Raw genomic sequence first — 25,768 nt, 5'->3', positions numbered from 1 at the left:
TAAGTAGATAGGTATCTGTCCCAGTTGTTTAAAAAATGATATTAATAAGCTTGCTATGTTTGTTCTCCCAGTGTTATAACTTTTTGGCACAATAGATTTTCAGAGGACATGATTTAAGGTACAAAATTCTAGATAGTATGCTAAATTATACGACAAATTAAGATGAAGCTCTTCTACAGAAATGGGACAAAGGTTGCTTTCAAATCTTTAAAAGAAAAAAAAAAGGACCCTAAACATTAATTTTAAATGAATATAAAATCTCTGAAAAATAATATCTGTAGCAAAATAGTGTAAGGTCAGTTTCTCCACCAAAGCTGGGAAAGGTATGTATGTGCATTCAAGTCTCAAATGTGTTCCATCCAAGTGAAGGGCTGAGGTCTCCATCTGCTACGATGTACACGTTTATTTTGCCTCATTTTTTGACTTGCTTGCAAGCCGTGTCACCATCCTGTCGGTATTTGGTGTAGAACTCAAGCTTCTCAGGTCATATTCTCTCACAGGAAGAAGTCTCTTCCTTTTGCGGAAGTAAGTTTTCCGGTAGCGCTTTATTCCTCCAGCATTGGAAAGATGAGCAGGCACCTCTGTAGGCCCTGCAGTAGTGCTTAACTGCTCTTCAGCACCAGCTGGGAGAACTGGGGAGCTCGAGAGAGCGAGCGCTTCAGCTGCCTTCTTGGCTTCCTTTATCTTCCTGGCAACTATTTTCTTCTTCCTCAGTTGCATTTTTATAAGAACAGTCTTTGATTGATACCTCCGGCGCATGGCACCAGGGCATTTACAGTCATATTTCCTGATGATGTCGGTCGCTTTCAGCTGAATCCAAATAGCCAGCTTTTCTAAAACTAGTCTTGATTTTTTCCGGAGAACCATTGTTTTATAAGCATTTTTGATGAGGCCTGGTTTATCTGCAATGACTATCTTCTTTTTCCAAAATTTCCTTTGATTTTTACTTTCAAAAACTTCCTTTCTAACTGATTTGGGTATTTTTTTGGCACCGTCACGATTTAAAAGAGTCTGCTGGAAATTGTCCTTTGGAACTTGAGTAGCACCCACATCATCTGATTCTTTTAGAAATGAAGATTGACTGGTTCTGTGGAGCCTTAACACAGATCTTTTCGGCACTGTCATAGAAGATGTTGAAGCCAGGTTTTGTTTGTTGGCACCATTCTCTCCTTCACTGGACCTTGGGTCACGCCTATTAGGACCAATGCCAACTATCTCACGTCTGCCAACATCTGGTACGATTAGGTTCTGTGGAGGATTAATTACAGTTCTCTTGCGCCGTGGGCCAGAAAAGGTATGCTCCTTACAACTGTATATAAATCGTAACCCACTGTCACTGCCAGGCTTTGTTTTAGGTGGGTTCAAAGACTGATCTTCCTTCATACTTAGAGAAGAAAAAATATAGACCAAGGAATCAGGCTGTACAGACTCTAAAATTTTAGTTTGTCGTTCAGGTAACTTAGTTGTCCTAGTATGGGCTTTTTTTTTTTTCTGGCTATCATGGCGGAAATACTTCCTTTTTGGTGGTGAGTCTTCTTCTTCTTCTTCTTCTTCTTCTATAATTTTCCTTTTCTTCCCGGAACTTGTTTGAGTTCCACATCTTACTCCTCCTACCTGGTTCTGAGAAGTTACCTGCCTAGGTTGCTGATGAAGCCCCTCTGCTAGGGAAGAACAAGATGGTTTACCTAAGGCCACTGAAAAGTCACCAGTATCTCCAACTTTACCTTCAACATATTGAACTGATGTGGTATTCTGATTAAGGTCAGTCTTTTCTTTGTCACCCAGATTTTTCTTGTCCTGAGAGCCACCATCATAGTAACTGTAGAAACGACCTTGACATTGCTCTGTGTTTGTTTTCACATCATCTTCTCTCTCCTGAGACTGTGTTTTTCCAACAACTGACGGAGGAACCGGAACCTGAGGAGAGCCTTCCTGAACTACTTCCTTAGGATCACCTTCTGCAACTTCTTCTACATCCGAGTACAGTGGGCTTGGTGGATATTCATATTTAGTTACTCTCATGTCAAAAGTCACTTTCTTCTGCAGGCCTCTTTTCTTACGCTGAGGTTGATCAGGGTCAGACTCAACTGAGTCATCATATTGACCATTTAGCTCAGATCCCCAGGAGTTTGAAGGGTAGTGGCGCTTCACCGCTGTTTTGCGGATCACTGACACAGCACAGGCAGCACGACCTGCTGCAGAACTACTGGATTCCCGATCTCTTTTGGATCTATATTTTTGATCTTTCCGAACTCTGATGATTTCTCTAGTTTTCTGTAGTTGCTGAGTCACTGGCTGAGTATCTTTCCAATCATGCTTTCTTTTAAAACTATGAGATCCATAGTTCTTAACTCCGGGGTCAATAAAATTACCAGCAGGCTCTTGTAACTGGCAGGTAGTGGGCTGATCAGAGGGATCAACACTGATATTGAGTTCATGACCACAAGATGGACAAGTGGAATCTCCTAGGATAATATAGTCATTCTTCCTGTTTATTATTTTGAAACTTTCCTTGGATTGGTTTGTCACTGACTGAGAGGCTTCATAATCACAACCACAGAATTTACAGTAGTACTTTTCATTTGCTGCAGAACCAAGAGAATCTGTGTTTATATCACTAGTTTCTTTGACAGTTATCTGAGGTGGCTCGGTTTGTAGCTGAAGAGGAATATTTGAATCAGAAATTACTTCCCGGTCACAATCACTATCACTGGACAGAACATCCACAAACACCACCTGTGGTGAATCTGTTTCTCCATCTGATGTCTGAACCTGGTTAACTACTATCTGAAAAGAGACGTCTGAATCATACACCACTTCAGGCACACAAGAAACACTGCCCTTGTCTTCTATGTCAAGCTCTTTCTTGTCAAGGTCTGCTTCTTTGCAAGCCACTTGAGGTGGGTCAACTTCTGACTGCAGATGAACAGCAGAATGATATGCTACTTCAGAACAACATGGCTGAAAGTTCTCATTTTCTAGGTCATCATGATTCTCCTTTTGCAAGTTTACTTCTTTGATAGACATAGCCTCCACAGATGGATCTGTCACAAACTCAACAGGATCATCAGAGTCATAAGTTGGTTCAACGTCAACTAGCTTGTAGCTCTTATCTTCCAAGTAAATACGGTCTTCCTTCAGGTTCATTTCCTTGACAGGTTTTTTAAGATGGCCTGCTGCTGACTGACAAGGATTATTGGAATCAAAACTTACTTCAGGACCATCACGGGAATCAACACTCACTTCAGGACCACAAGAATTGCTGCTGTTTCCTTTTGAACTGGCATACCCTTTTTGCAAACGTTGTGGTCTCTGAATCACTGAACAAAAAATGACATTCGAAACAGGAACTATTCCAGAGCCACAGGGCTCACAGCCATTACCATTTGGACTAGCATGTTCCTTCAGTAAATTTATTTCTTGAACAGGCTCTTGTGTTGCATTAGTCACAGCCTGAAGTGGTTCATCAGAATGGTTTATTTTTGAGTCATTAGATTCAACAATCTTATCTTCCAAATCAACATGATCTTTCCAACGGTCGAGCTCCTGAACTACTTCAATTTGGCCAGCCGATGGCTGGGGGACATTGGAATCACATGTAACTCCAAAACCCTGAGCATCATCCCTCTTACCTTCCGTGTCATCTGTATCCTTCTGACTTCTATTTTCACAACTCTCACTATGCTGAACAGCCTCTAACTGGACAGAGTTGTTAGAATCAACGCTTACTTCAGAATCACAAGCCACGTTATTCCTACCTTCTAGTTCAACATGTTCAGGCTCCACAACAGTTACTTCAGGTGGTTCAACTACTGCCTGGACTGAGAAATCAGAATCCAAATTTGTTTCAGAACACGTAGGTTGGCTGTTATCTTCCAAGGATACTTGGTCATTACTATCAAGATGTATTTGTTTAAGAGCTAGTTCAAGTTGATCCATTGCAGAACGAAACGAAACATTAGAGTCATGTATTATTTTTGAGTAAATAAGATCACTGATCTTCTGTTCAAGAACCTTTGCCTCGCTTTTCCACTCATTCATTTTTGTAAGCACTTCGAACTCTTGTATAGGCAGTGAGTGAAAATGGCCAGTAGAATCAACACTTGCTATAGAGTCGCTGGTTTTGCCATCTGTGTCTTTCAGTTCAACACAGTTTTCCTTTGAGGCTAACTGAGACTGGCTAATGACTGAATCAAGACAACCAGCAGTATTCAGATTTACTTCCATCCCTCTAAGCTCAGTACTTTCATCTTTTGGGTCATCATGGCCCTCTTTCAAAGCAGCTGATTGAGGTTTATCAGTCATTGACCCAGGAAAAACATCAGAATTGAAAGTTGGTTGAGAGCCACCATATTCATCATCACTGATGACTTCCTCAAGATGCTTTGTCTTTCTCTTTGCCTTCTTACCTACATAAGGTTCCGTCACTGGATGAGAAGCAGTAGAAGCTGAACTTATTTCAGGATGAGATTCTGTGCTTTTACTTGTTAATTCAGCATGCTTTTCTTTTTGAAGACATACATTTTTGACAACTACTTCACATCTTCGAATAACTGACTGAAAGGGGACACAAGAATCCAATCTTGCTTCAGAAACACGTACTATAATGGGATCTCCAGAACATCCAGGCTTTGAATTAAAAGAGTCAGAATCCAAATTTAATTCAGAATCAGTAGGTTCATTTTCCTTTTGTTCAATTTGTTCTACAGGTACCTGCTCTTCTTTGGGGGGATTTATCTTTTTAACAGCTACATCAGAATTAGTCACTGAATGAAGAGGGGCATTAGAATCCAAACATATTTCAGAACCACTGGGACTGTCATTCTTCCCTTCTAAGTTTTCTTCTTCCTGAATGATTACTTCTTTAACAGCTACTTCAGGGTGATCATTTCCTGAATGAAGAGGAATATCAGAATCAAATGTTATTCCAGAAACACAAGATTCATTACTCTTATTTTCCAGACCAACAGGTTCCTCCTCATAAACAGCTACTTGAGGTTGGTCAGCTACTGAGTCATCGGGAATATCAGAATCAAAAGTTATGTCAGAACTACTTGACACACAGTTTTCATCTTCCAGGTTAAAGTCATCTTCGTTTAATCCTTCAAAATCCAGGAGAGACCGCTCAGTAACTGACAGAAGAGGGGAATCGGAATCAAATGTCAACTCAGAACTGGAGCACCCATTGCTCTTAACTTCCATGTCGACATTTAACTCATCAAGATTTACTTCACCCCAAGCCCCTTGAGGTTGATCATTAGCTGACTGATAAGAAGAAGCCTGGGAATCAAAACTTAGATTAGAAATGCCAGAGTGAACACTCTGATTTTCTAGGTCAAGATCTACTTCCTCAGGATTTACTGGAGATTGATCAGCCTCTAATTGAGCATCAGCATGAAAACCCACTTCTGGACCATGAGACTCACAGTTCATATCCCCAAGGCTGGTATTCTTCTGATTTGGAAGATTTATTTCTTCTACTTGTCTCTGGGGTTCATCAGGCACTGTCTCAAGAGAACCATGAGGTTCAGGATGTGCTTCAGCACTACTGGGTTGGTCTTCATTTTCTTGTTCAACAGCTCTGTCTCTTGGGCTTCTTTCTTGAACAGGCATCTGGGGATGGTCCAGAGCTGCATCACTGTCAGAACTGAAACTACTTGACCCGTAGTTCTCATCAACCAGGTTTGCATGGACATTGTTTACAGGATTTTGTTGTCGTGCTGCTGCTGGAGTCTCATCAGCTGAGGAGCCGGAATCTTCACATGGTTCAGAGCTGCCACTTCCATAGCTCTTGTCAACCAAACGAAGGGGCACTACTACTTCCACTGGCTGTGGGGGACGGTGACTAGTTGACGGAAGTGAGTCATCACCATCAAAATTCACTTCAGAGCCACTAGACTCATAGCTTTCATCAACCAGACTAATGAGCTGCATGTTCTGTGTAATCACTCGAGAGCGGTTGGTAGGCACCTGACGAGAACTGCTACCATTATCTGAAGTTGCTCCAGAAACAGTGGGAATTTCGTTCCTAGGCTGTGCATCAGCATGTGTTTCTTCTGGTACATTTATTTCTCTGGGGGTCAGTTCAGATATGGCACTCAGTGACTGACAAGAGGATCCACAATCAAAACTCACGTCAGAACCTCTAGATTCATAGCTCACATCTTCTTGGTCAACTCCTTCCTCCTCCTCCTCTTCCTGCTCCAACTCTTCTTCCTGCTCCTCCTCTTCTTCTTCCTGCTCTTCTTCCTCTTCCTCCTCCAAAAGACTTAAGTCATGTACAGGAGCTTGGGAAGGACCAGGTACTGCCTTAAGAGACCCACGATCAAACCTCTTTTCAGAAGTCATTGAGCGCTTCTGTTTCAGAAGTGTTGACTTGTTACGAACCAAATGTGTTTCTTCTTGGGGACGAACTGTATTTGAACGAGTTGCCTCACGACGCTTTGGAATGGCACCTTCACGTGCTTGTTCTAGTAGTGTGTCGGTCCCACTCGGGTTTCCTGATGTACCTGCCTCTATCTCAGAAGACTCAGCTCCTACAGAACAAAGCTCAGGACCTGTTACCTCACGGACTCGTACGACAGGGGAAAAAGACGCACCCTTAGCTCTGATATTTCTCTGTGCAAGCAATTTGTCTAAATTTATACTTAGTTTCTTTTTTGGATCTCTAGTTTTGGGTTGAGAGGATGGGTTGCTAGGGCCCTGATCTGGGGAGTCAAAGTATGTTTCAAGGTTCTCTGTGTCACAAGCTGGAAAGGAATCTGAAGCAACTGCCAGTACTAACCGAGGAACAGTGTTAGCCGCAACTGGTCTCTCGAAAGAGCCGCTAGGCAAAGAGCTGGCAGGAGCATTACAAATCACAGGGGGACGCACTAACTTTTTTCCACTAGTTGTAGCCTGAACAACACCGACTGAATTAACTTTTTTCACACCACTCTCAACTTTATGAGCCAATTCCAAGGACTGCTGCTGTCCCCGTTCCAGTTTTTGAATAACTGATGGTCGAACTGCAACCTCTGCGCCTTCCTGAGAGGTACCAGGTCTATAATCTATCTCTTCGACAGATCCCGAATCCTCGGAGTTCCTCTCTGCATTGCTATCTGCAGTGTCATCATCCTTCTCATCAGAGTCATCCAAAATCACCACTTCAGGTGATCCAGGATCATCATCATCTGCTGCTGCTGCTGCTGCTGCTGCTGCTGCTGCTGCTGCTGCTACTGCTACTGGTGGTGGTGGTGGTGGTGGTAGTGCTGCTGCTGCCTCATCTGGTGCAGATCTAAGAAAGAAGGGGAAAAATATTAAAATATCCTAGTTTTTGTTTAAAATCCATGATATTGTTTTCTTTCTATTATGGACCATTCTTAGAGGAAAAGGAATGCAGACTGTACACTCCATGGACTTTAGGAAGTTAGCTAGTATAGAAGATACAATAAGTCCACCAATTGCTATTCTATAAACAAGTGGCTCCTGAACATAGAAAAATGCAAATGAATCTCTATATCCATCCTTCAGTTATCACTGTAAACACTACAAAGTTTGACTCAGAGGCTCAAGATGCCACTCAGTTGCTAAAGCACTTGCCAAGTGTGTGCAAGGCCCTGGGTCTGATCCCTACAACCTCAAATTTTAAGAGCTATGTCAAAAATTAACAGTATATAGTTAATTCTATCTGTAGAAGCACATGTAAGAAGCTAGTCCTATCTGTTACCTTTAGTAAAGTGAAAGTAAAGTCTGGGGCCTCAAAAGGAATATAGATTTATCTCTTTCTCTTTTATTAAAGATTAATTTATGTATTTTATGTTTATGAATACATTGTCTTTATGCACACGAGAAGAGGGCATCAGATCCCACTATAGATGGTTGTGAGCTGGGAACTGAACTCAGGACCTGTAGAAGAGCAGCCAGTGCTCTTAACTGCTGGGTCATCCCTCCAGCCCTTCTTTTCTTTTTATAAGGTGATGATCTGGCTATGCTGCCCAGATTGACCTTTCTTTTGGATGAGCAATGCTCCCACTTCAGCTTCCCCAAGTAGAATTATAGGCACAATACCATCATGCCCTTTAGACTTATGACTAAATCATTTTTTGAGTGGTCCTTTGAATTATATCTATGTATACTATATTTTCAATTCAAAATTTTAAATACTTTTTTAAAGATCTGAAATTTCATTACCTAAAAATCTGTCACTTCATCTCTTATACTGCCATCAGCACAACAAGCTTGATTCAAAACATTTTAGGGATCCTTCTTTCATGTAGATAAACAGCTGTCCTAAAAATGTTGTCATAGTCTTAATTCAGTCATAGCAATCACCTACTATATACTAAAGGTTCTCTAACACAGTGGTACACTCTGGTAGGCACTTGAGCAAATACAAAGAAAGAAAAAAAGCTGGCTCTCAGGAAGCATTCAATTAGTAGCAACTTCCAGTGCAAAATGTCAATATCATCCTACTTAGACCTCCAAAAAAAAGATATCATAGACAAAAGAGACCTAAGATATCATAAGCTAATATAAGGTGAATATCCTAAAACAGAAAGAGGTCAAACTAGAAAATCTTAGTTTGAAAAGTCAACTTAAAAATTATTGAAAAATTGTGAACAAGTTATAAACTGTAATATATTATCAGTTTATGAGTTAAAACAAACGTACCAGACTAATGTTGAGACATAATATTAGGTAAGTTCAGTGAGGTCATATTCTAAAGAGCCTCTTCTTTTTAGAGAAGACATGATCTTACTATGTAGCCCTGCTATAGTGGAACTCACTATGTTAAGTTTGAAGCCAAGCTGGCCTCAAACTCACAGAGATATGCCTAGCTCCACCTTTTGAGTGCTAAAATTAAAGGCCTATACTACTATGCCCATCTTTATAAAAACCTTTATTGGCACTTTTAATTTTTCTGCTGAAATTGTCTTTAAAAGATTACAGCCTAAGGCTGGAAGAAATGGCTGCAATAGTAGAGCGTCTGCTGTATGAGGACCTGAGTTTGAATCCCCAGCATCTACATAAGAATGAGAACCAGAACCATGTGAGGCAGTGCACATCTATACCAACAGAAGAGTGAAGGCTGGAAGAATCCCAGGGCTTCACTGGCCTACAGGTCTAGTCAAAACAGGTAACTCCAAGTTCAGTATGAGACTGTCTCTAACAATACGGTGGTGAGCTAAAGATGACGCTCAGCACTAAACTCTGGCCTCTTGTACAATACAATACAGCTCTATAGCTTAGCAGCAGCAAGGTGGCAAACACCTGTAATCTCAGAACTCTGAGGCTGAGAAGGAGGATAGCAAATTCAAGGCCATGCTGGGATAAATTATGAGGCACTGTCTCAAAAACAAACAACAGGTGCTTACTTCAGCAGCACATATACTAAAATTCAAATGATACAGATATTAACATTGGCCCTGCTCAAAGAAGATGTACAAATTTGGAAAGTGTTCCACATTACTGTGTTTGTGGTTTTGGTGTTTTATTGAATATATAATAAAATAATCTGTTACCATAAAATGTGATACACAAATCTCTACCACTGTAATAACCAAATGAATGTCTAGACAAATTAGAAAATATAGCTGGGTGTGGTGGTGCATGTAGTGACAGGTGAAGCTCTGTGAGTTAGAGGCTAGCCTGGTCTACAGAGTGAGTTCCAGGACAGCCAGGGCTACACAGAGAAACCCTGTCTCGAAAAAACAAAAACAAAAAAAAAAAAACAAAAACAAATTAAAAACTATTTTAAACTTGAAAAACATATACATGTGTCACCAATTGCTTTTATTTTTTCTAAAGACTTTGTGTGGGTTTTACCTGCATGTATCTATGTGCACCACATGTATCACTGGTATCTGTAGAGGCCGGAAGGAGGAAGTATAGCCCCTGGAACTAGAGTCCCAGGTGTTGTGAAGTACTCGATGTAGGTGCTGGGAACCTAACTTGGGTCCTTTGGAAACACAGTAAGTGTTTTTAGCCACTAAGCCCCTGTGTGAATTAACACAACGGAATTAATACTATCATTCCATAAATCAATTTTTTAAAAAGTTTTTTAGATGTTTTGTGTGTGAGCATTTTGCCTATGTGTGTCTAAGTACACACGTCTGTGTCTTGTGTTTACTGAGGTCAGAAGAGGGTATCGGAAACCTAGAACTGGAATCAAAAGTGGTTGTGAGATATTATGTGCATGTTCAGAACTAATTCTGAGTCCTTTGGGAGAACAGTACGTTGTCTTAGTTGCTGAGACATTACCCCATCCCCTCCATAAGTCATTTTATTTAATACTAATTTGGAATGTGAGAAATAAAAATTATATCTATCAATAATATAGTATTATACTATGACAAAAAACAATGTTGACTTCTAAGCAATGAAATTATAACGCAACGACCACTTTCACCTTTTGAATTTTCAAAACTCTACATTGCCTACATTTGTTTTAAACATACTGATAACTAATTCTTTAACAAAACAACACAGAAAATTTAAGGAAACAAAAAATGAAAGGAGAGGGAGAAAAGACAGAACAATATGACAGCTACCAATTAGATGTTTCTACGTGTACCTATGTTTGTGTTTATATTTAATACTAACAACTTAAAATTCAATTTCTAGTCATTTGCCACTTTACCACTAAAAAAGCCCTACAAATATACAACTATTAAAAGTTAAAAAAAAAACCAGAAACACTTGTACATAAACTCTTAAGCTAAAAGGGAACTTTAAGCACTAGTGAGATGGCTCAGTAGGTAAATTGCGATGCAATGCTTTAAGCCATGTTAATCAAGTTACCACCATCCATGTTTGAAGAATGGACTAGTGGGAGTGGAAACACAAAGGACAGTAGTGAGTGAATTCAAAAAAAGTAAAATGGCACAAACATCAAAATGTCAATGAAAACCATTATTTGGTATCATAACAAAACAAACTTAGGAATTTTTTTTTAAACATCACCAGCAATTAAATATGTTGACATCATGTGCCCTAAAGGATACAACCTCTGTTCTGAGGTGTTGCTGCTCAAAATGTATAATCTTAGTTTAATTGTGAGAAAACATCAGACAGGACTCAATTGGAATAAAATAAAATTTTCCATAAAGTAAATGGCCACCGCTCCTAAAAGGAGTCACAGTCTTTTGTTTGTTTGATTGTTTGGTTTGTTTTTTGTGGTTTTCTTTGAGACGGAATTTCTCTATGTAATATCCCTGGCTGTCCTAGAACTAACTCTGTAGACCAGGCTGGTCTTGAACTCAAAGATCTACCTGCTTCTGACTCCCCAAGTGCTAAGATTAAAGGTGTAGGCCACTACCACCTGCCCAGGTGTCACAGTCTTAATAAGTAGACTAATAATGATGATGTGATAAAGCTGAAGCAGAGGAAGGAGACAGGACACTCAATGCAGTGTATGAGCTTGGGTGGTCCCGGCACAGGACAACAGCATGACGAAAGGGGACATTCTATAAACAGGCTAGCAGTACCCATAAAGGCAGTTCCTAGTTTAGAAAACTGCACTGTGCTCGTTTTAGAGTCCACAGTCAGGGCACTAGCTTCTCCCATCAGTTTTCCAATGTTTTCAGTAAATCTGGTATATTATCTCAAAATAAAAAGTTTAAAAGACGACAGTGGTTCTAAGCCTTGCTAATGCTGTGACCCTTTAATACAGTCCCTCATATTGTGATGACCCCTGATCATGAAATTATTTTGTTGCTACTTCATAACTGTAATTTTGCTACTGTTATGAATCATAGTGTAAATATCTGTTTTCCAATGGTCTTAGGCGATCCCTGTGAAAGGGCTGTTTGACTCCCAACAGGGTCATGAAGCACATGTTGAGAACTGCTGTTTTATAATAACCTATACACTCTAGCCTAGAAGTTCAAATCCTGTGAAATTAAACTACAAAAACAGTTGCTATGGTGATTTGAACAAACACACACACACACACACACCCCGCGCACAGGCTCCTATGTTTGAATAACTGGTCCCCAGTTGGTAGACCTGTTTGGAAAGGATTAAGAGGTGTGGCCTAATTGGAGGAAGTGTGTCACTGGGGGTGGTCTTTGAGGCTTCAAAAATTCACACCATTCCCAGTTAGCCTGCCCCCCCTCCCCCCCCCTCTCTGCCTCTCGACTGTGGATCAGATGTATGCTCTTAGATACTAGCTCCAGCACCATGCCTGCCTGTTGTCATGTTCCCTGCCATGATGCCAGGATAGTCTGGACTCTAAGCCTCCGGAAATGACAGTCCTAAGATAAATGATTTCTTTTCTAATGGTCATGATGTCTTATCACAGAAATTGAAAAGAAACACAGTTGCACAAGTGTATTTGTTGAAGAAATGCTTATGATGTTTTTAAATCACAAAGTCTCCTGTATGCTCCCATAGTGAGTCTAATCTCATCTTTCTACCAGCTTTTATTAAGAAACAGCATTTTAAAAAACATTTTCCCATTAAAACATTTTCAACATTTCTAAATTCTAGGTTAGTATTTGGCAAAGCACAAGTTTCATTTTCCACCTCTGGAATGTACCTCAGCTAATTCTGCACAGATATGTTCCCACTTTGCTTATCTTGTATGCTTGTTATAATCTGATTTTTAAAAACCCAGATTAACTATTAACTTTTAAGTGTAATCAAATGTTTCTTTTTATTAGAATAATCAAAATAAGCTGACTGGTAGAGGGCTATCAAAGGTCAAAATGATGGTTTAAAGGGTAAAGATGTCTTGTCACCAAGCCTGTGTGTGACTCCCAAAACATACACAGCATTTCAAAGAGAAAACCAGCTCCCATGAGTTGCCCTCTAACTTTCACATATATACATCAGGATACTGACAGAGCATTGAGAGGCCACTCAGTCCAATACTTCCTCCACTCAATCAGCACACAGCTCCGTGAGTATTCAACTGACTTAGATTTTTTAACTGCAACTATCTTGTCCTATTATCATGTAGCTTTTCTGTTACTAATCTTTCAAAACATTTTGTTCCACCTCCACCCAGCATTTAACCCTATTATATACCTAAATAAACACCTTAATGACACATAATTACTTATCATTTTAAGACTCAGAAAAAAGCATAGTTATGCCCATATTTTCTGTAGTAAATAGTTTTTCATTAATGGGGCTGAAGATTAAGGACAAGATTCATTCACTAATACTAAGCAAGCACTCTACAACTCAGCTAACCTTCCAGACCTCTAGTAAAATGTCACAGAAACAACTAAGGTGGAGAAATGGCTCAGCAGTTGAGAGTACTTGCTGTATAGTCATGAGGACCGAAGTTTGGATCCCAACAGCCATACAACAAGCTAGGCATTATGTACATGTACAAGGAGATCAGAGGTAGGTAAAAAGCAGTGTGGGGGGAAGAGGGTTCGTTGAGGCTTCCAGTTCAGCCCAGAAAACACTAACCTCTGTACTAAGCGTGCAAATTCACACATATACAAACATATGTGCACACATATACACAAATCAAACTTTAAAAATAAAAAATTAAAAATATTTATTCTTATATGTATATAAATGTTTTGCCTGCATGTATGTATACCACCTGCATGCCTGTGAAGTCTAAAGAGGTTGTCAGTTCCCCTGGAACTGAGTTACAGTTGGTTGTGAGCCAATGTGGGTGTTGGGAACTGAACCCAAGTCCACTACAAGAGCAAATACTCTTAACTGTTTAAACATCACTCCAGTACCCCACATACAAATAAATCTTTAAACAAATAAGAACAATAAACAATTTAAAATGGAAGTTATTAGATAAAATTTCACTTTAGGACTCAGTAAGTGCTAACTCTTCTCCTAGCCCTAAATCAAAATTTTATCCAGTTAACTTTCATTTCCAGTTATTTATTTTTATTGGTTAAATTAGATAGTTCACTACAGAGCTGGGAGTGCATCCAAGGTAAAGTATTTGCCTGGCATAACTGAGCCCCTAGGTTTGATCCCCAGTTCCATAAACACAAAACGATTTTGTACATCCAATTTTTTTAATTCAAATATAGCCTTTAAAAGCTAGGTAAGTATGGTGGCACATTCATATAATCTCATCACTTGAGAATCTGACAGTCTGAAGCATTTACAGACAAGACTAGACCTGGGGTACACAGCAAGATGGTAAAGGTGGGTGTAATATACCACTGACACAAATATTAATATTCTACTGAACTATCTTACCTGTTGTCTTGGTAATTGTATGGGTGGTGTCGCAGGACATCCTGCAAAAAGCGATCCATCAGAGCGTTATTGGTAATTGCCCGACGTCTGCTCTGTCTGGTCACGCTTCTGTGCTGAGAACTAAACAAGTGCTATAAAGAGAAACCAGTAGGTATTTTCAATGAGCAATGTTATTCGTGGTAACACAAAATGGACTCATGAATGTATTCCTTGTAGAAATCTAAGTTGGTAGTCTTTCCATACAGCACACCTCTAATAAGTGCATCTAAACCCATAAAAGTATGCTTCTTTAAATACAGTTGTTACATTTCTCTAAATACATTCCTAAGGGTGACATCAAAAGATTGTTTATCATACCATATAGCAAAAAACCTGGAAACTCCTAACAATAACCTTACATTACAAAGTACACTAAGATGTAATACTATGCAGCTACCTAAAATAAATCATAATAACATAAAGAAATACTACATATTAAGAAAAAATTGTGGAATCAAAAATCATACATATGGCTCTATCTCAAACTAGTTTTAAAAATATACAGACAACTAAATGGAAGAAAATGTACTAAAATCTTAAAAGTATATTTTTAAGTGATATAGTTATGGGTAATTTTTAATTTTTCTTAAAATGTTTGTATTTTCCAGTGTTTTTATAAAACTTTCCAGTGTTTTTATAAAACTTTAAGTATAAAAAAAATACTGTGAAAAGAGAGAACAGGGTTGGATTGTGGCATTAAAAAAGAACAAAAATTAATTCACAAAAAAACTGTTCCTTTCTTTTTCTTCAGTGATTAAGAAGAATCCTGCTTTAGTGAATATTAGTGTAAGCATAGTAAAGTCTTGAGTTTTACCACAGATACTAGTACTAGTGGATTGGCAATGGGATAAGAAGGAATCTAACACGGGGGAAACATACCATATGCCACACACAGAGCTATTCAATACATCTAAAATGCTCCCTGCGTTCTCACTCAGCAAGAACAGTGCCCTCTTTTGACACAAAGAGAGTGGGGCACAAAAAATAGAAAATAAAGCAAACCACCTTAAACTCTGTTACCCAGCAAACAGCAAAGCCAGGATTTAAATGTGAGTCAAACTGTAGTTTATGAACTTTTTCAATTAGCTAATAATATTAATAATGGCATATTAATCATATATGTTATTTATGATATAACATGCTTTAAAATAGTTAAGAAAATCATGTTTTGATATACCATAGTTGTTATTTTAAAAACAAGAAACAAAAAAAATCACATGTTGCTAGCTCCTGACCACTGTTAGAATTCTTGAAATTATTTCCTCTGTTGACATGAGAATTTTTCTGCAGTGTTACCTTAGCCCCAAAATCAATTAAGTATGACAGTCTCAAAATCCTTTGCTATAAACTACCCCACTGTCCAGTGCCCATCACCAGAGTAGACTGCTGGTAATTAAAACAGTGTACAAGAGAACAAAGAAAGATTGAACTAAAATCCAAACTTGTCCGCTCTGCTAAGGCAAACAGACAAAGAATGGAGAGCCGACCTGCGTATGCTGTAGAGCCACCACATTACACATGTCCCACAAGGCTTTCTTAAGAATTTTCAACATATAGATTACATGAAACACACAAAACATTTGTACGTAACCCACTAAACCATCACAGAATCAACACATCTATAACCATCTATCCATGAATATAAGTACCTAGAAATCCCTTTACTGCCCCATACCAATCTAACATCCCTTCCTTCTTCCTCCAGGGTAACTATAACCCTGATTTCCAATACTAAGTTTTGAAAGGTTCTAAAATTAATATAAATGACACCATACAACATGTATTCTTTTGCACTGAGCTCCTCTCATTCAACACCGCATTTATGACACTATTCAACAGTAACTGTATTCTGTTCCTCTTCACACGCATCTGCACGCTATTGTATCAATCTATGCTATTTACACATTGATAGATTTTAGGTTTTTTTTTTCAGTATTTGGGCATCACAAACCATAATGCTGCAAAGAAGCTTGCTATTTGTCTGTGTGACAACATATTTTGGGGGAGTTAGATTACTGGATGTAGACCTTCTGTGTCATACAGTACATGTATGTTCATCTTGGAACGATGTATACCTCAATCAACAGTTATCTTTATACTGTTCTACTTTATCATCATCATTGGTATTCTGGTTTTTTTTTTACATTTTAGCTATTGTGGACTGTGTTCACATTAAACACATTGTGGAATGTGTTCAGTATCATATATTGTGCCCTTAATCTACAATCTGAAGATAGCTTTGCATTTTTACTGGCAATCCAGATCATCTCCTTAATTATTGATCCATTTAACTTACTTCCTCGTTTTTTTTTCAAGAAAGGGTCTCCATAGTACAGTCCAGGCTAGCCTTGAACTGGGGATCCTTCTACCTCTGTCTCCAGAATGTTTGGTTTCAAGCATGTGCTACCATACCAGTCCCCTTCCAGCTTTTCAAATAGATGTCTTCTTCATTATCTTGTAGAATTTGTTTATTCTGTATACAATCTCTCCATTCAATTATGTATGTTTCAAGCATCATCTTCCTTTCCTTTTCACTTTATTAATCATCTACTATTTTCTTAACTTCATTGCAGCCCACAATAGTTTTTTTCCCCAGTGCTTTTTGTTGGCCAAAAGCTCTTCCTTACTAGTCATGAACTTTCTCCTGTCTGCTATTAGTTGCTTTGTTATATTACATACAACATTCACATCTATAATTCACTTGGAATGATTTTTACATACAGAATCATTTTTTCCCAACTAGCTGCTCACTTGACACCACAGCATCTACTAGACAAAATCTTGTTCCTTGCTGTCCTGCAGTGTCACCTTTGTTACAGATCAGATACACACATTCACTAGTCTCTGGAGTGTAGTCCTTTGCTCTTTCTAACTTTGCACTTAGTAAAGGTGAGTGAGAGTAGTTATCTAGAGGGATACATCTCATTCAGGTTTTCTTTAACATTCTCTTTTTTATTTCCGTATTTATAATGGCTTAATTTTCACTGGAATGTAAGGGATTTCCACTAGAATTTCATTGGATACGTACAATTTGGGAAAATTGGACATTTTTTACAACGACTCTTTCAGTCTATAAAAGGAATAAGTTCCCTTCCCACCCAGTGGTGGGGATTGAACCCAGGACCTAAAAGAGTATGCTAAATAGGCATGCTATCACTGAGCTTAATCCTCAGCCATCAGTGTTTACAGATTAAAGGCTTTACACATATTTATTATAATTATTTCTCAAAATGTTATTTTCTTTGATGCTATTATGAATGGTATATTTAAATTTCATCTTCTGCAGAGTATTTGCATATAGAAATAAGACTTTTTCTATTGGTCCAATCATCTTAGGGTTGTTTGTCTTTTTAGCCAATGGATCCAAACGATGCCTAGGCTGATTTCAAATGCACAGCAGAACCAAATGATCATCTTACTTCAGCCTCCTCAGTGTCTGGGTCCACAGACATGCACCACCACACCTGGTTCCAACACACTTTTAAACTCACTTATTAATTCTAATGGTTGATCTCTAGTTTTGGTTTTCTAGTCATCATCATGTTATGATAATTACCTCTTATCTTCTTACCCAATTATCTTCATCATTTTATCTTTGTATTCTTATTTTTATGGATAGGGACTCCCATAAAGTAGCAAATAAAGTTTTATTTTTCCTTTTTGAGTTACTGGAGGGGGGGGTGTCTCTCAGTTCATAATACAGCAGGCAAGTGCTCTACCATGGAAGTAAACACGCACAAACACATCCATTTCTAATTCAAGCAGTACTCGAGCATACTCGATAGTCTGTTATTTAATTTTCTTATGAATATTTTCTCTCTTCTTCCTCTGCTTTATTATTCTAACTTCCACCATTTTGTTAGCTTAGTAGTTACAGACGTTCTTCCTAGTCTACTAGTAGGAACAAATGACAAATCTGAACTATCAAAATCTAAAATTGCTCCCTAACTTTATTCTCTCATTAAACAATGTAATATCCTTAGAAATTAACTCCACTTACTACCCTCCCAACCTACATTACTGTCAATCCCACAAACATGATTTATTGATTGCCTACATATTTACCTGTCCATTGTTCTTCATTACTTCCTGATAGCTCTGAGCTTCCATCTGGAATCATTTTCCTTCTGCCTGAAGAACTCCTTTTAGTTTTTCCTTTAGTGAGGGTCTGCTGGTGACAAATTCCCTTAATTTGTGTTTCCTGAAAATATTTTTATTTTACCTTATGTTTAAAAGTTATACTTATTGAGTAGAGAATTCTAGGTTGGCAGTTGTTTTCTTTCTTTTGGCTCCCATTGTTTTCTACTGAATACTCCACTAGATCTAGGCCCCATTACCTCTTCACTGCCTTAGTAGTTTTCCAAAGCCTTGAAATTATAAATATACATATATATATGTATACATGTATACATATGTGTGTATATATATATATATATTATATATGTATGTATGTATGTTTTCCAAGCTTTCAAAGTTAATATAAATTATCCTGGCTGTAATCAACAGAATCTTTTTAAATGCCAATTTAGTGCAATAGTATCCAAATAAATAAAAATTATTTTAAATGTTAAGAAAATAAATAAATAAATAAATAAATAAAATATTAGATAGAACCTATAAAGAATCAACATTTTAAGATTGCCAAAGGTTCAATAAGTCTAGTCATGTAATGAAACAATTTATCAATCATAAGTGAAAGATCAAGAGACTTTAATTTCTGCCTCATGTTTATGACCAGCATTAAAAATTTTTCTTTGAAAAAGGGGAGAGGGGTTAAAAAAAATCACAATGAAAAAGTTTTTTATTACTATGAAATTAAGTGATTTCTATTAGATAAATAAGACAAATGCCATCACACAGAATTTTTCATATTATACAGTTATCTTAGATATCATCTAAGATTAAAAAAACCGTTCAGCATTTACAAAACCAGAACATCATTATAAACTATTCCATCTATGACACAATTACAGCTCAGACCCTGAAGAAAAACTTGAGACACTTCGAAACAGCAAACTTGATCAGAAAACAGTAGCTACTACAATGAATACTTGTGTCAAAAGCTCTGTATATAATGGTTCATAAAATTCTTCCAACAAACTAAGAAAATCAATCAATCAACCAATCAATCAATCAGCTAGCACTTTGCTCATGAACTCCTTAGCCTTCAGAACAGAAAAAAAATTCAGGTTTCTCAAGCCATCTAGTGCTATGACATTTCATTTCGGCAGCAGGAGCTAACACACTTATACACCAGGGGAAGACACCTAATAGACACAGAAAACCACAGGACAAATCCTCTCCTTTTTTTATAATGAAATATTCAACAATCTAGGAACGGAAGATAGTTTCCTAAACCTAACAAGTCCTCTATATAAAACTACACTTGTGTAACATATCTGACAAAATGAAAGCTTTCTCCCTAAGATCAGGAAAGACAAGGAAGGATATCTATTCTCATTACGTCTACTATGTATCTTCTGAACTGCAGAGAGAGGTTCAAGGAAAGAAAAAGAGTATCCAGACTAGAAAACTAATGTGATTATTTTGTATATGGAAGGATCTTACATACACAAAGTCTTAAGGACTTTTAAGCTATTAAGTTCCACAAAGTTGCACAGTGTAAGATCAATACTTTAAAGTGTTATTGTAGCTCTATATACTAGAGATAGACAATCAAAAATGAGTTTATCAAAATATTAATAAATTTAACATAACAGTACAAAACCTGTACACTAAAAAGCCTAAGGCTGGATGAAAAGTTTTTAAGATACTTTATGTAGTGAAAATATATGCTTCCTGCTCACAAATCATCTGCGGATTCAACACAATCCCCATCAGAATCTGCCTGCCTTTCTGAAGGAATCCAGTCTTAGAAAAAAAGATGAAGAACAAATAAGGCCTAAGACATTTAGTGTAGATGGTGAAATGAGCACATGTTGGTGTTATTGGTGTTACAAAAAAAAAATTAAAAACCTACTCAACTTAAAACTTCCTATCTCAGAAAAGATATGGCTATTTAAAGGACCTCTCAAACTTGACCAAAAGAGGTCATATATACTACAAGATGAGATCTGGAAAGTCTTTCAAAGGCTCATATATTGAAAGTCGGTCTTCAGTTTGGTACTATTAGATCCTTTAAGAGGTGGAGGTGTCTAACACTGGAGGTTTTAAGTCACTGAGAGTGTACCTCCAGTGATACAAAGAGAGTCCTGTTATTTTATCTACTTCTCACATCCCAGACATGAAGTGAACAGCTTGTCTCACTACACTTCCTGCCATGCTGTGCTGTCTCACCACAAACCCACAAGTAATAGAATCTATCGATTATAGACTTAATTGTTTCCAAACTGACAGCCAAAACAAACTTTTTCTCTCTGTTACGTTCATTATCTCAAGTATTTTGTATGATCTCAAGATTCTCTCTCAGTCATCACTGCCTAATTCTATATTGCTAGAAATAAGAGAATTCTTTTTAAAAAGAAACCAAAAGCATCAAATCACATAACTGGTAATTCACACTAGACTGACAGAAAATTTATCAGCAGAAACCTTACAGGATAAGAAATATCCAAAGTCCTAAAAAAATGAAAATTTAAAAAGGGAACAACCAATACTATACCAAGCAAAGCTATCCTTTAGAAATGGAAAAGAAATATAGTCTTTTCAAACACAAAAAGCAGTAATTCCCTGTCATCAGATCATCCATCCCTAAAAGAAATGTCTATTAGAGCTCTACACTAGAAGCAAAGACAATGACTATCATAAAAATATGTGCAAATATAAAACTCAATAGTTGTTCAGATACACAAGGAAAGAACCACAGACAGAAGATCATCAAACCACAAAGATGAGTAAGAGAAGGAACAAAAAAATACCAAAAATTATTAAATTAAGTTTATTAATAATAAACTTATATATAAACATTAAATTCTTGAAACAAAAGGATGTAGACTGGCTCAACAGAGACTTTTTAAAAAGGCTCAGTGATATGCTGCTCTAAGAAACTTACTTCCCCAGTAAAGTAACATACTTTCTAGAGGTGAGGGACAGTAAAAGACATAACATGTAAACACAATCTGAGCAGGAATACCCACATTTGTATCAAAATAAATAGACTTGAAGTAAAAAACTGAGGAGGCAAGATATAATGACAAAAGAAATCCAACAAAAGGAAATAAATACAAACACAAACGAACAACAGTATATGTGTGTGTGTAGATACAGAATTATTTCATCCAATAGCGACAGAATAAGCATTATCCTCATCAGTGGAACATTCTCAACAAATTAGAAATAAATCAGCACATGTATCTTTGATCAGAATTGAATACAACTAGCAAGAGTATATTTAGAAACTGCACAAGCACATGAAAATTAAATGTTCTTACGTAAATACAAGAAATCAAAAGAAAATTTAAAATGTCTTAAACTGAAATTAAAACAGCATCCTACAACCTATGAAATAAAGCAAAACTGATACAAATGGAAGTTTATAATACATTACATTTTTTAAAAAGTTTAAATAGCACCACAAATCAATAATCTAAAAAAAAAATCAAGGAAACATCAAACTTTATAGTAGCAAGAAAAAATAAATAGCAAACAGCAGAAATAGACTAAAACTTACAAAAAGAGGGCTAGAAATGTAGCTCAGTGGCATAGCGTGTGCACACAAATGCAGGCATGAAAAAGAAGGGGAAAGGAGAGGAGAGAAAACAGATGACCCAAATAAAATCAGGGATGAAAAGGGCAATACTACAACTGATACTTTAGGAAAACATATGACTTCTTAGGGACTATGGTGAATAATAATAATAAACCTATAGACTGGAAAATCTGTAAGAAATATACTGAGCCTACAAAAACTGAACCATGATGACATACAAAATCAACAAACCGATAACAAGACTGAATCAGTAAAATACGTCACAATAAATAAAAGCCCAGAACCGGATAAATTTCATATCTTTACAGATGGATACTGCCAATAAACACAGGTACAAAAATACTCAACAAAATGCTAATGAATCAAATTCAAGAACACATTAAGAAACATTACAGACCATAATCAAGTGGAATTTACCTCAGGAAGACAAAAATAGCTCAATATTTATAAATCAACAAACTTAGTTCATCAACATTATGAAAGATAGAAACTGCATAATCATCTAATCATATGAAGAATTTAATAAAATTACTTTATGATTAAATTTTTAAAAAAATATTTATTTTATGTGTATGAGTATACTGTAGCTGTCTTGAGACACACCAGAAGAGGGCATCAGTTTCCATTACAGATGGTTGTGAGTCACCATGTGATTGCTGAGAATTGAACTCATGACCTCTCGAATAGAAGTCAGTGCTCTTAATCACTGAGCCATCTCTCTAGTCCGACAAAATATTTTTAATTGGGTACAAAAATAACTCAGTACAACAGGGACTGTACATAACTATCTACAATTTACATCATACTCAATGGAGGAAAGCTAAGATCCATTTTATCTAAAAGAAGTAATAAGACAAAGACACCCATATTGACCACTCAGATTCAGTATCAGATGAACCTTAGAGCACCACAATAAGAGAAGTAAAGAGTATCAAATTATTCATTTGTAGAATCCAATCTCAAAACAAAAAACAAAACAACAACATAAGTATAGGTGTTTCATCTGCATGTATGTATGTACGCCATATGCATGCCTGGTACACACAGAGACCAGAAAAGGCTATCAGACCCCCTGAAACTATAATTACAGCCATGTAAGTGCTAGGAACCACACACAGGTCCTCCACGAAAGTAGCCAAGCACTCAATTGCTGAGCCATTCCAGCCCCAGATGACAATTTCACTAAGGAAAAACAAAAAAACTAGACTCTATTAAAATATTTATTTTTTAAGACTGAAAAACAAGTTCAATAAAGGTACAGGATATAAAATCAACAGACAAAAAGCAACTGTTTTATATATTGTTTGTTAAAAGGTTACCATGAGAGATACCAATAATAATAACAACACCTAAATATTAATTTAACCAAAGACATGAGTGATTTCTAGAATGAAAGTTACAAAATATGAAAAGAATGAAACTGAGGACACACATACCAAAAAATAAGTTCATGTTCATAGATTGGAAAAACATAAAGTATCCATAACAATCAACAGAATCAATTGCAACTCATATCAGAATACCAATAACCTTCACAGAACTATACAAAAAAAAAGCAACCATAAAATTCATGTAGACCCTAAAATATTCATAACAGACATAAAAATCTTGAGCAAAATAAATAAAGGTGGAGCCATTATAATAGCAAGTTTAAAACATAATACAAAACTATAGTAACTAAAACAGCATAATACCAGGAGCTGGGGCACCAAAGGAATGTAACAAAAGCAGTTGACCAGTCAGGACAAAGACAGTACCAACTAAATAAAGTTTCTTCAGTAAACTGTGCTGAGAAACTTTATATATATATATATATATATATATATACACACACACACACACACACACACACACACACCACACACACATACATACATATATACATGGAAATAAATCTGGCATGGTGGCTTAATTAATCCCAACACAGAAGGAGATGGACTTCTATGAGTTTAAGGTCAGCCTGGTGTACATGGTGAATGCCAGGAAAGCTAGAACTACATAGTAAGACCTTGTCTCAATGATGATGATGATGATAAAATTAAATAAATACAGGAGAACAAAAACTAGACTTTGATCTCTTACTACATTAAAAAAAGTCAACCCAGCCAGGCGGTGGTGGTGCACGCCTTTAATCCCAGCACTTGGGAGGCAGAGGCAGGCAGATTTCTGAGTTCGAGAGTTCGAGGCTAGCCTGGTCTACTGAGTGAGTTCCAGGACAGCCAGGGCTACACAGAGAAACCCTGTCTCGAAAAAAAAAATCAATCCAAATATATCATATTTTCTGGTGGTATGAATGAGACCAGCCTCCAGAAGCTCCTATATTTGGATGCTTGGTCCCAGTTAGTGGAACTGTTTGGGAAGGATTAGAAGGAAGGATTAGGAGGGGTGGTCTTGTTGGATAGTGTGTGACTTTGTGGGAAGAGGTGTGTCACTAGGGGTAGGTTTCAAAAGCCTTTGCCAGTCTCCGTCTCTGATTACTGCCAAAGTCTCATGATCTAAAGCAATTAGCTACTTCTCCAGCACTATGCCTGCCTGCCACTATGCCATGCCACTCTCTGCCATGATCGTGACGGACTAATAACCCTATAAAACTGTAAGCAAGCCCCCAATTCAACATTTTCTTTTATAAGAGTTGCCTTAATCATGGTGTCTCTTCATAGCAATAGAACAGTAACTAAGACACACTATAAAAAGAAAACGTAAGTAACATGAACGTGCAATGCTGCACATATGAAAGTCAGAGACAACCTTGGGTGCCAGTTCTTCCCTTCTACCTTGTTTTAAAACAAGATCTCTCCATATTATCTGTTCACTGCTACAAACCATTCTCCTGCCTCTACCACCTATCTTACCACAGAAGCACTGAAGAGTACAGAAGTATTCTCCCATGCCTTGCTTACAGGGGTTCTAGAGATTCAAGCTCAGTCCTTAAGTATTGTATGGTATGTGTTTTACCCACCAAGTTACTTCACCAGCACAGAATTCTTTAGTATTGATTTCTGCTATTGTTGTTGTTTTTTTGAGTTCTGTTTTTGTTTGTTTGAGACATAGTCTCATGTATCTCTGGCTGGCCTCAAAAACTAATTCTGTAGCCAAGGCTGCCATTCAATTCCTGATACTCCTGCTTTTATACTTCCTGACTGCTTAGAAGGCATGAACCACCATACCCAGCCACCCAAAAGATTCATTCTAGAATATATAAGGGACTCAAACAACTCAACAACAAAATATACTAATTTTAAATGGGCAAATAACTTGTGCAGACATATTTAAAAGGCAATATATAAATAGCAAACCAACATTTGATATCACTAATCATCAAGGAAATATAAAGACAATAAGTATGATCTCAATCCTGTAACAGGGGCCACTAATAAAAAGATTTTAAAATGGCAAGTTCTAGTGGGGATGTGACAAAGGAGGAGCACTTCTATAAGAATAATGTAAACAGTAGAACCATTTAAAAAAAAAAAAACAGGACACAAGTACTTTGGAAAATCCCACTACTGGTCTACCGGTGCATATCTAAAGGAAGTAAAATCAGTATACCAAGGCAATATCTGCATTCTTCTGTTTATCACCAAATATTCACAACAGCCAAAAAGGGAATCAATTCAGGTGTCTACAGATTGGAAGAATGGCTAGAGTGGTCACCCAAGCTTGACGAGGACAAAGGGGTGGGAAGAGGATGGTTGATGGATACAGGAGCATAGGTGAATAGATGGAATAACTTCTACTGTTCTATAGAACAGGCAGAGTAACTATGACTTACAACAATTAGCTATATTTCAAAGCAGCAGAGAGAATGTTGCCAGCACAAAGAAATGACAGACATGCTAATTATTATGATCTGATCATTATATGTTGTATACATGTGCTGAAGTATCACAG

At 37.3% G+C, this 25,768-nt stretch overlaps 1 protein-coding gene and 1 non-coding gene across 2 annotated transcripts; one reads left to right on the top strand and one right to left on the bottom strand.

Moving 5' to 3' along the window:
- Positions 1 to 402: 402 nt before the first annotated feature.
- On the bottom strand, positions 403 to 18,328 carry Zdbf2 (zinc finger DBF-type containing 2). The gene is given in 4 exon segments (XM_028765845.1): positions 403 to 7,276; positions 14,170 to 14,300; positions 18,274 to 18,300; positions 18,302 to 18,328. Coding segments are annotated over 4 exon segments (7,059 nt in total).
- LOC114619911 lies at positions 9,349 to 9,452 on the top strand. The gene has a single exon (XR_003711235.1). It is a non-coding gene; the product is annotated as a U6 spliceosomal RNA (small nuclear RNA).
- Positions 18,329 to 25,768: the final 7,440 nt, after the last annotated feature.

Source organism: Grammomys surdaster, unplaced genomic scaffold (genome assembly GCF_004785775.1).
Source record: "Grammomys surdaster isolate TR1022 unplaced genomic scaffold, NIH_TR_1.0 165, whole genome shotgun sequence".
Taxonomy (NCBI): domain Eukaryota; kingdom Metazoa; phylum Chordata; class Mammalia; order Rodentia; family Muridae; genus Grammomys; species Grammomys surdaster.
Note: the sequence above shows the minus strand (reverse complement) of the source record. Positions and strands in the feature narration are given on the sequence as shown.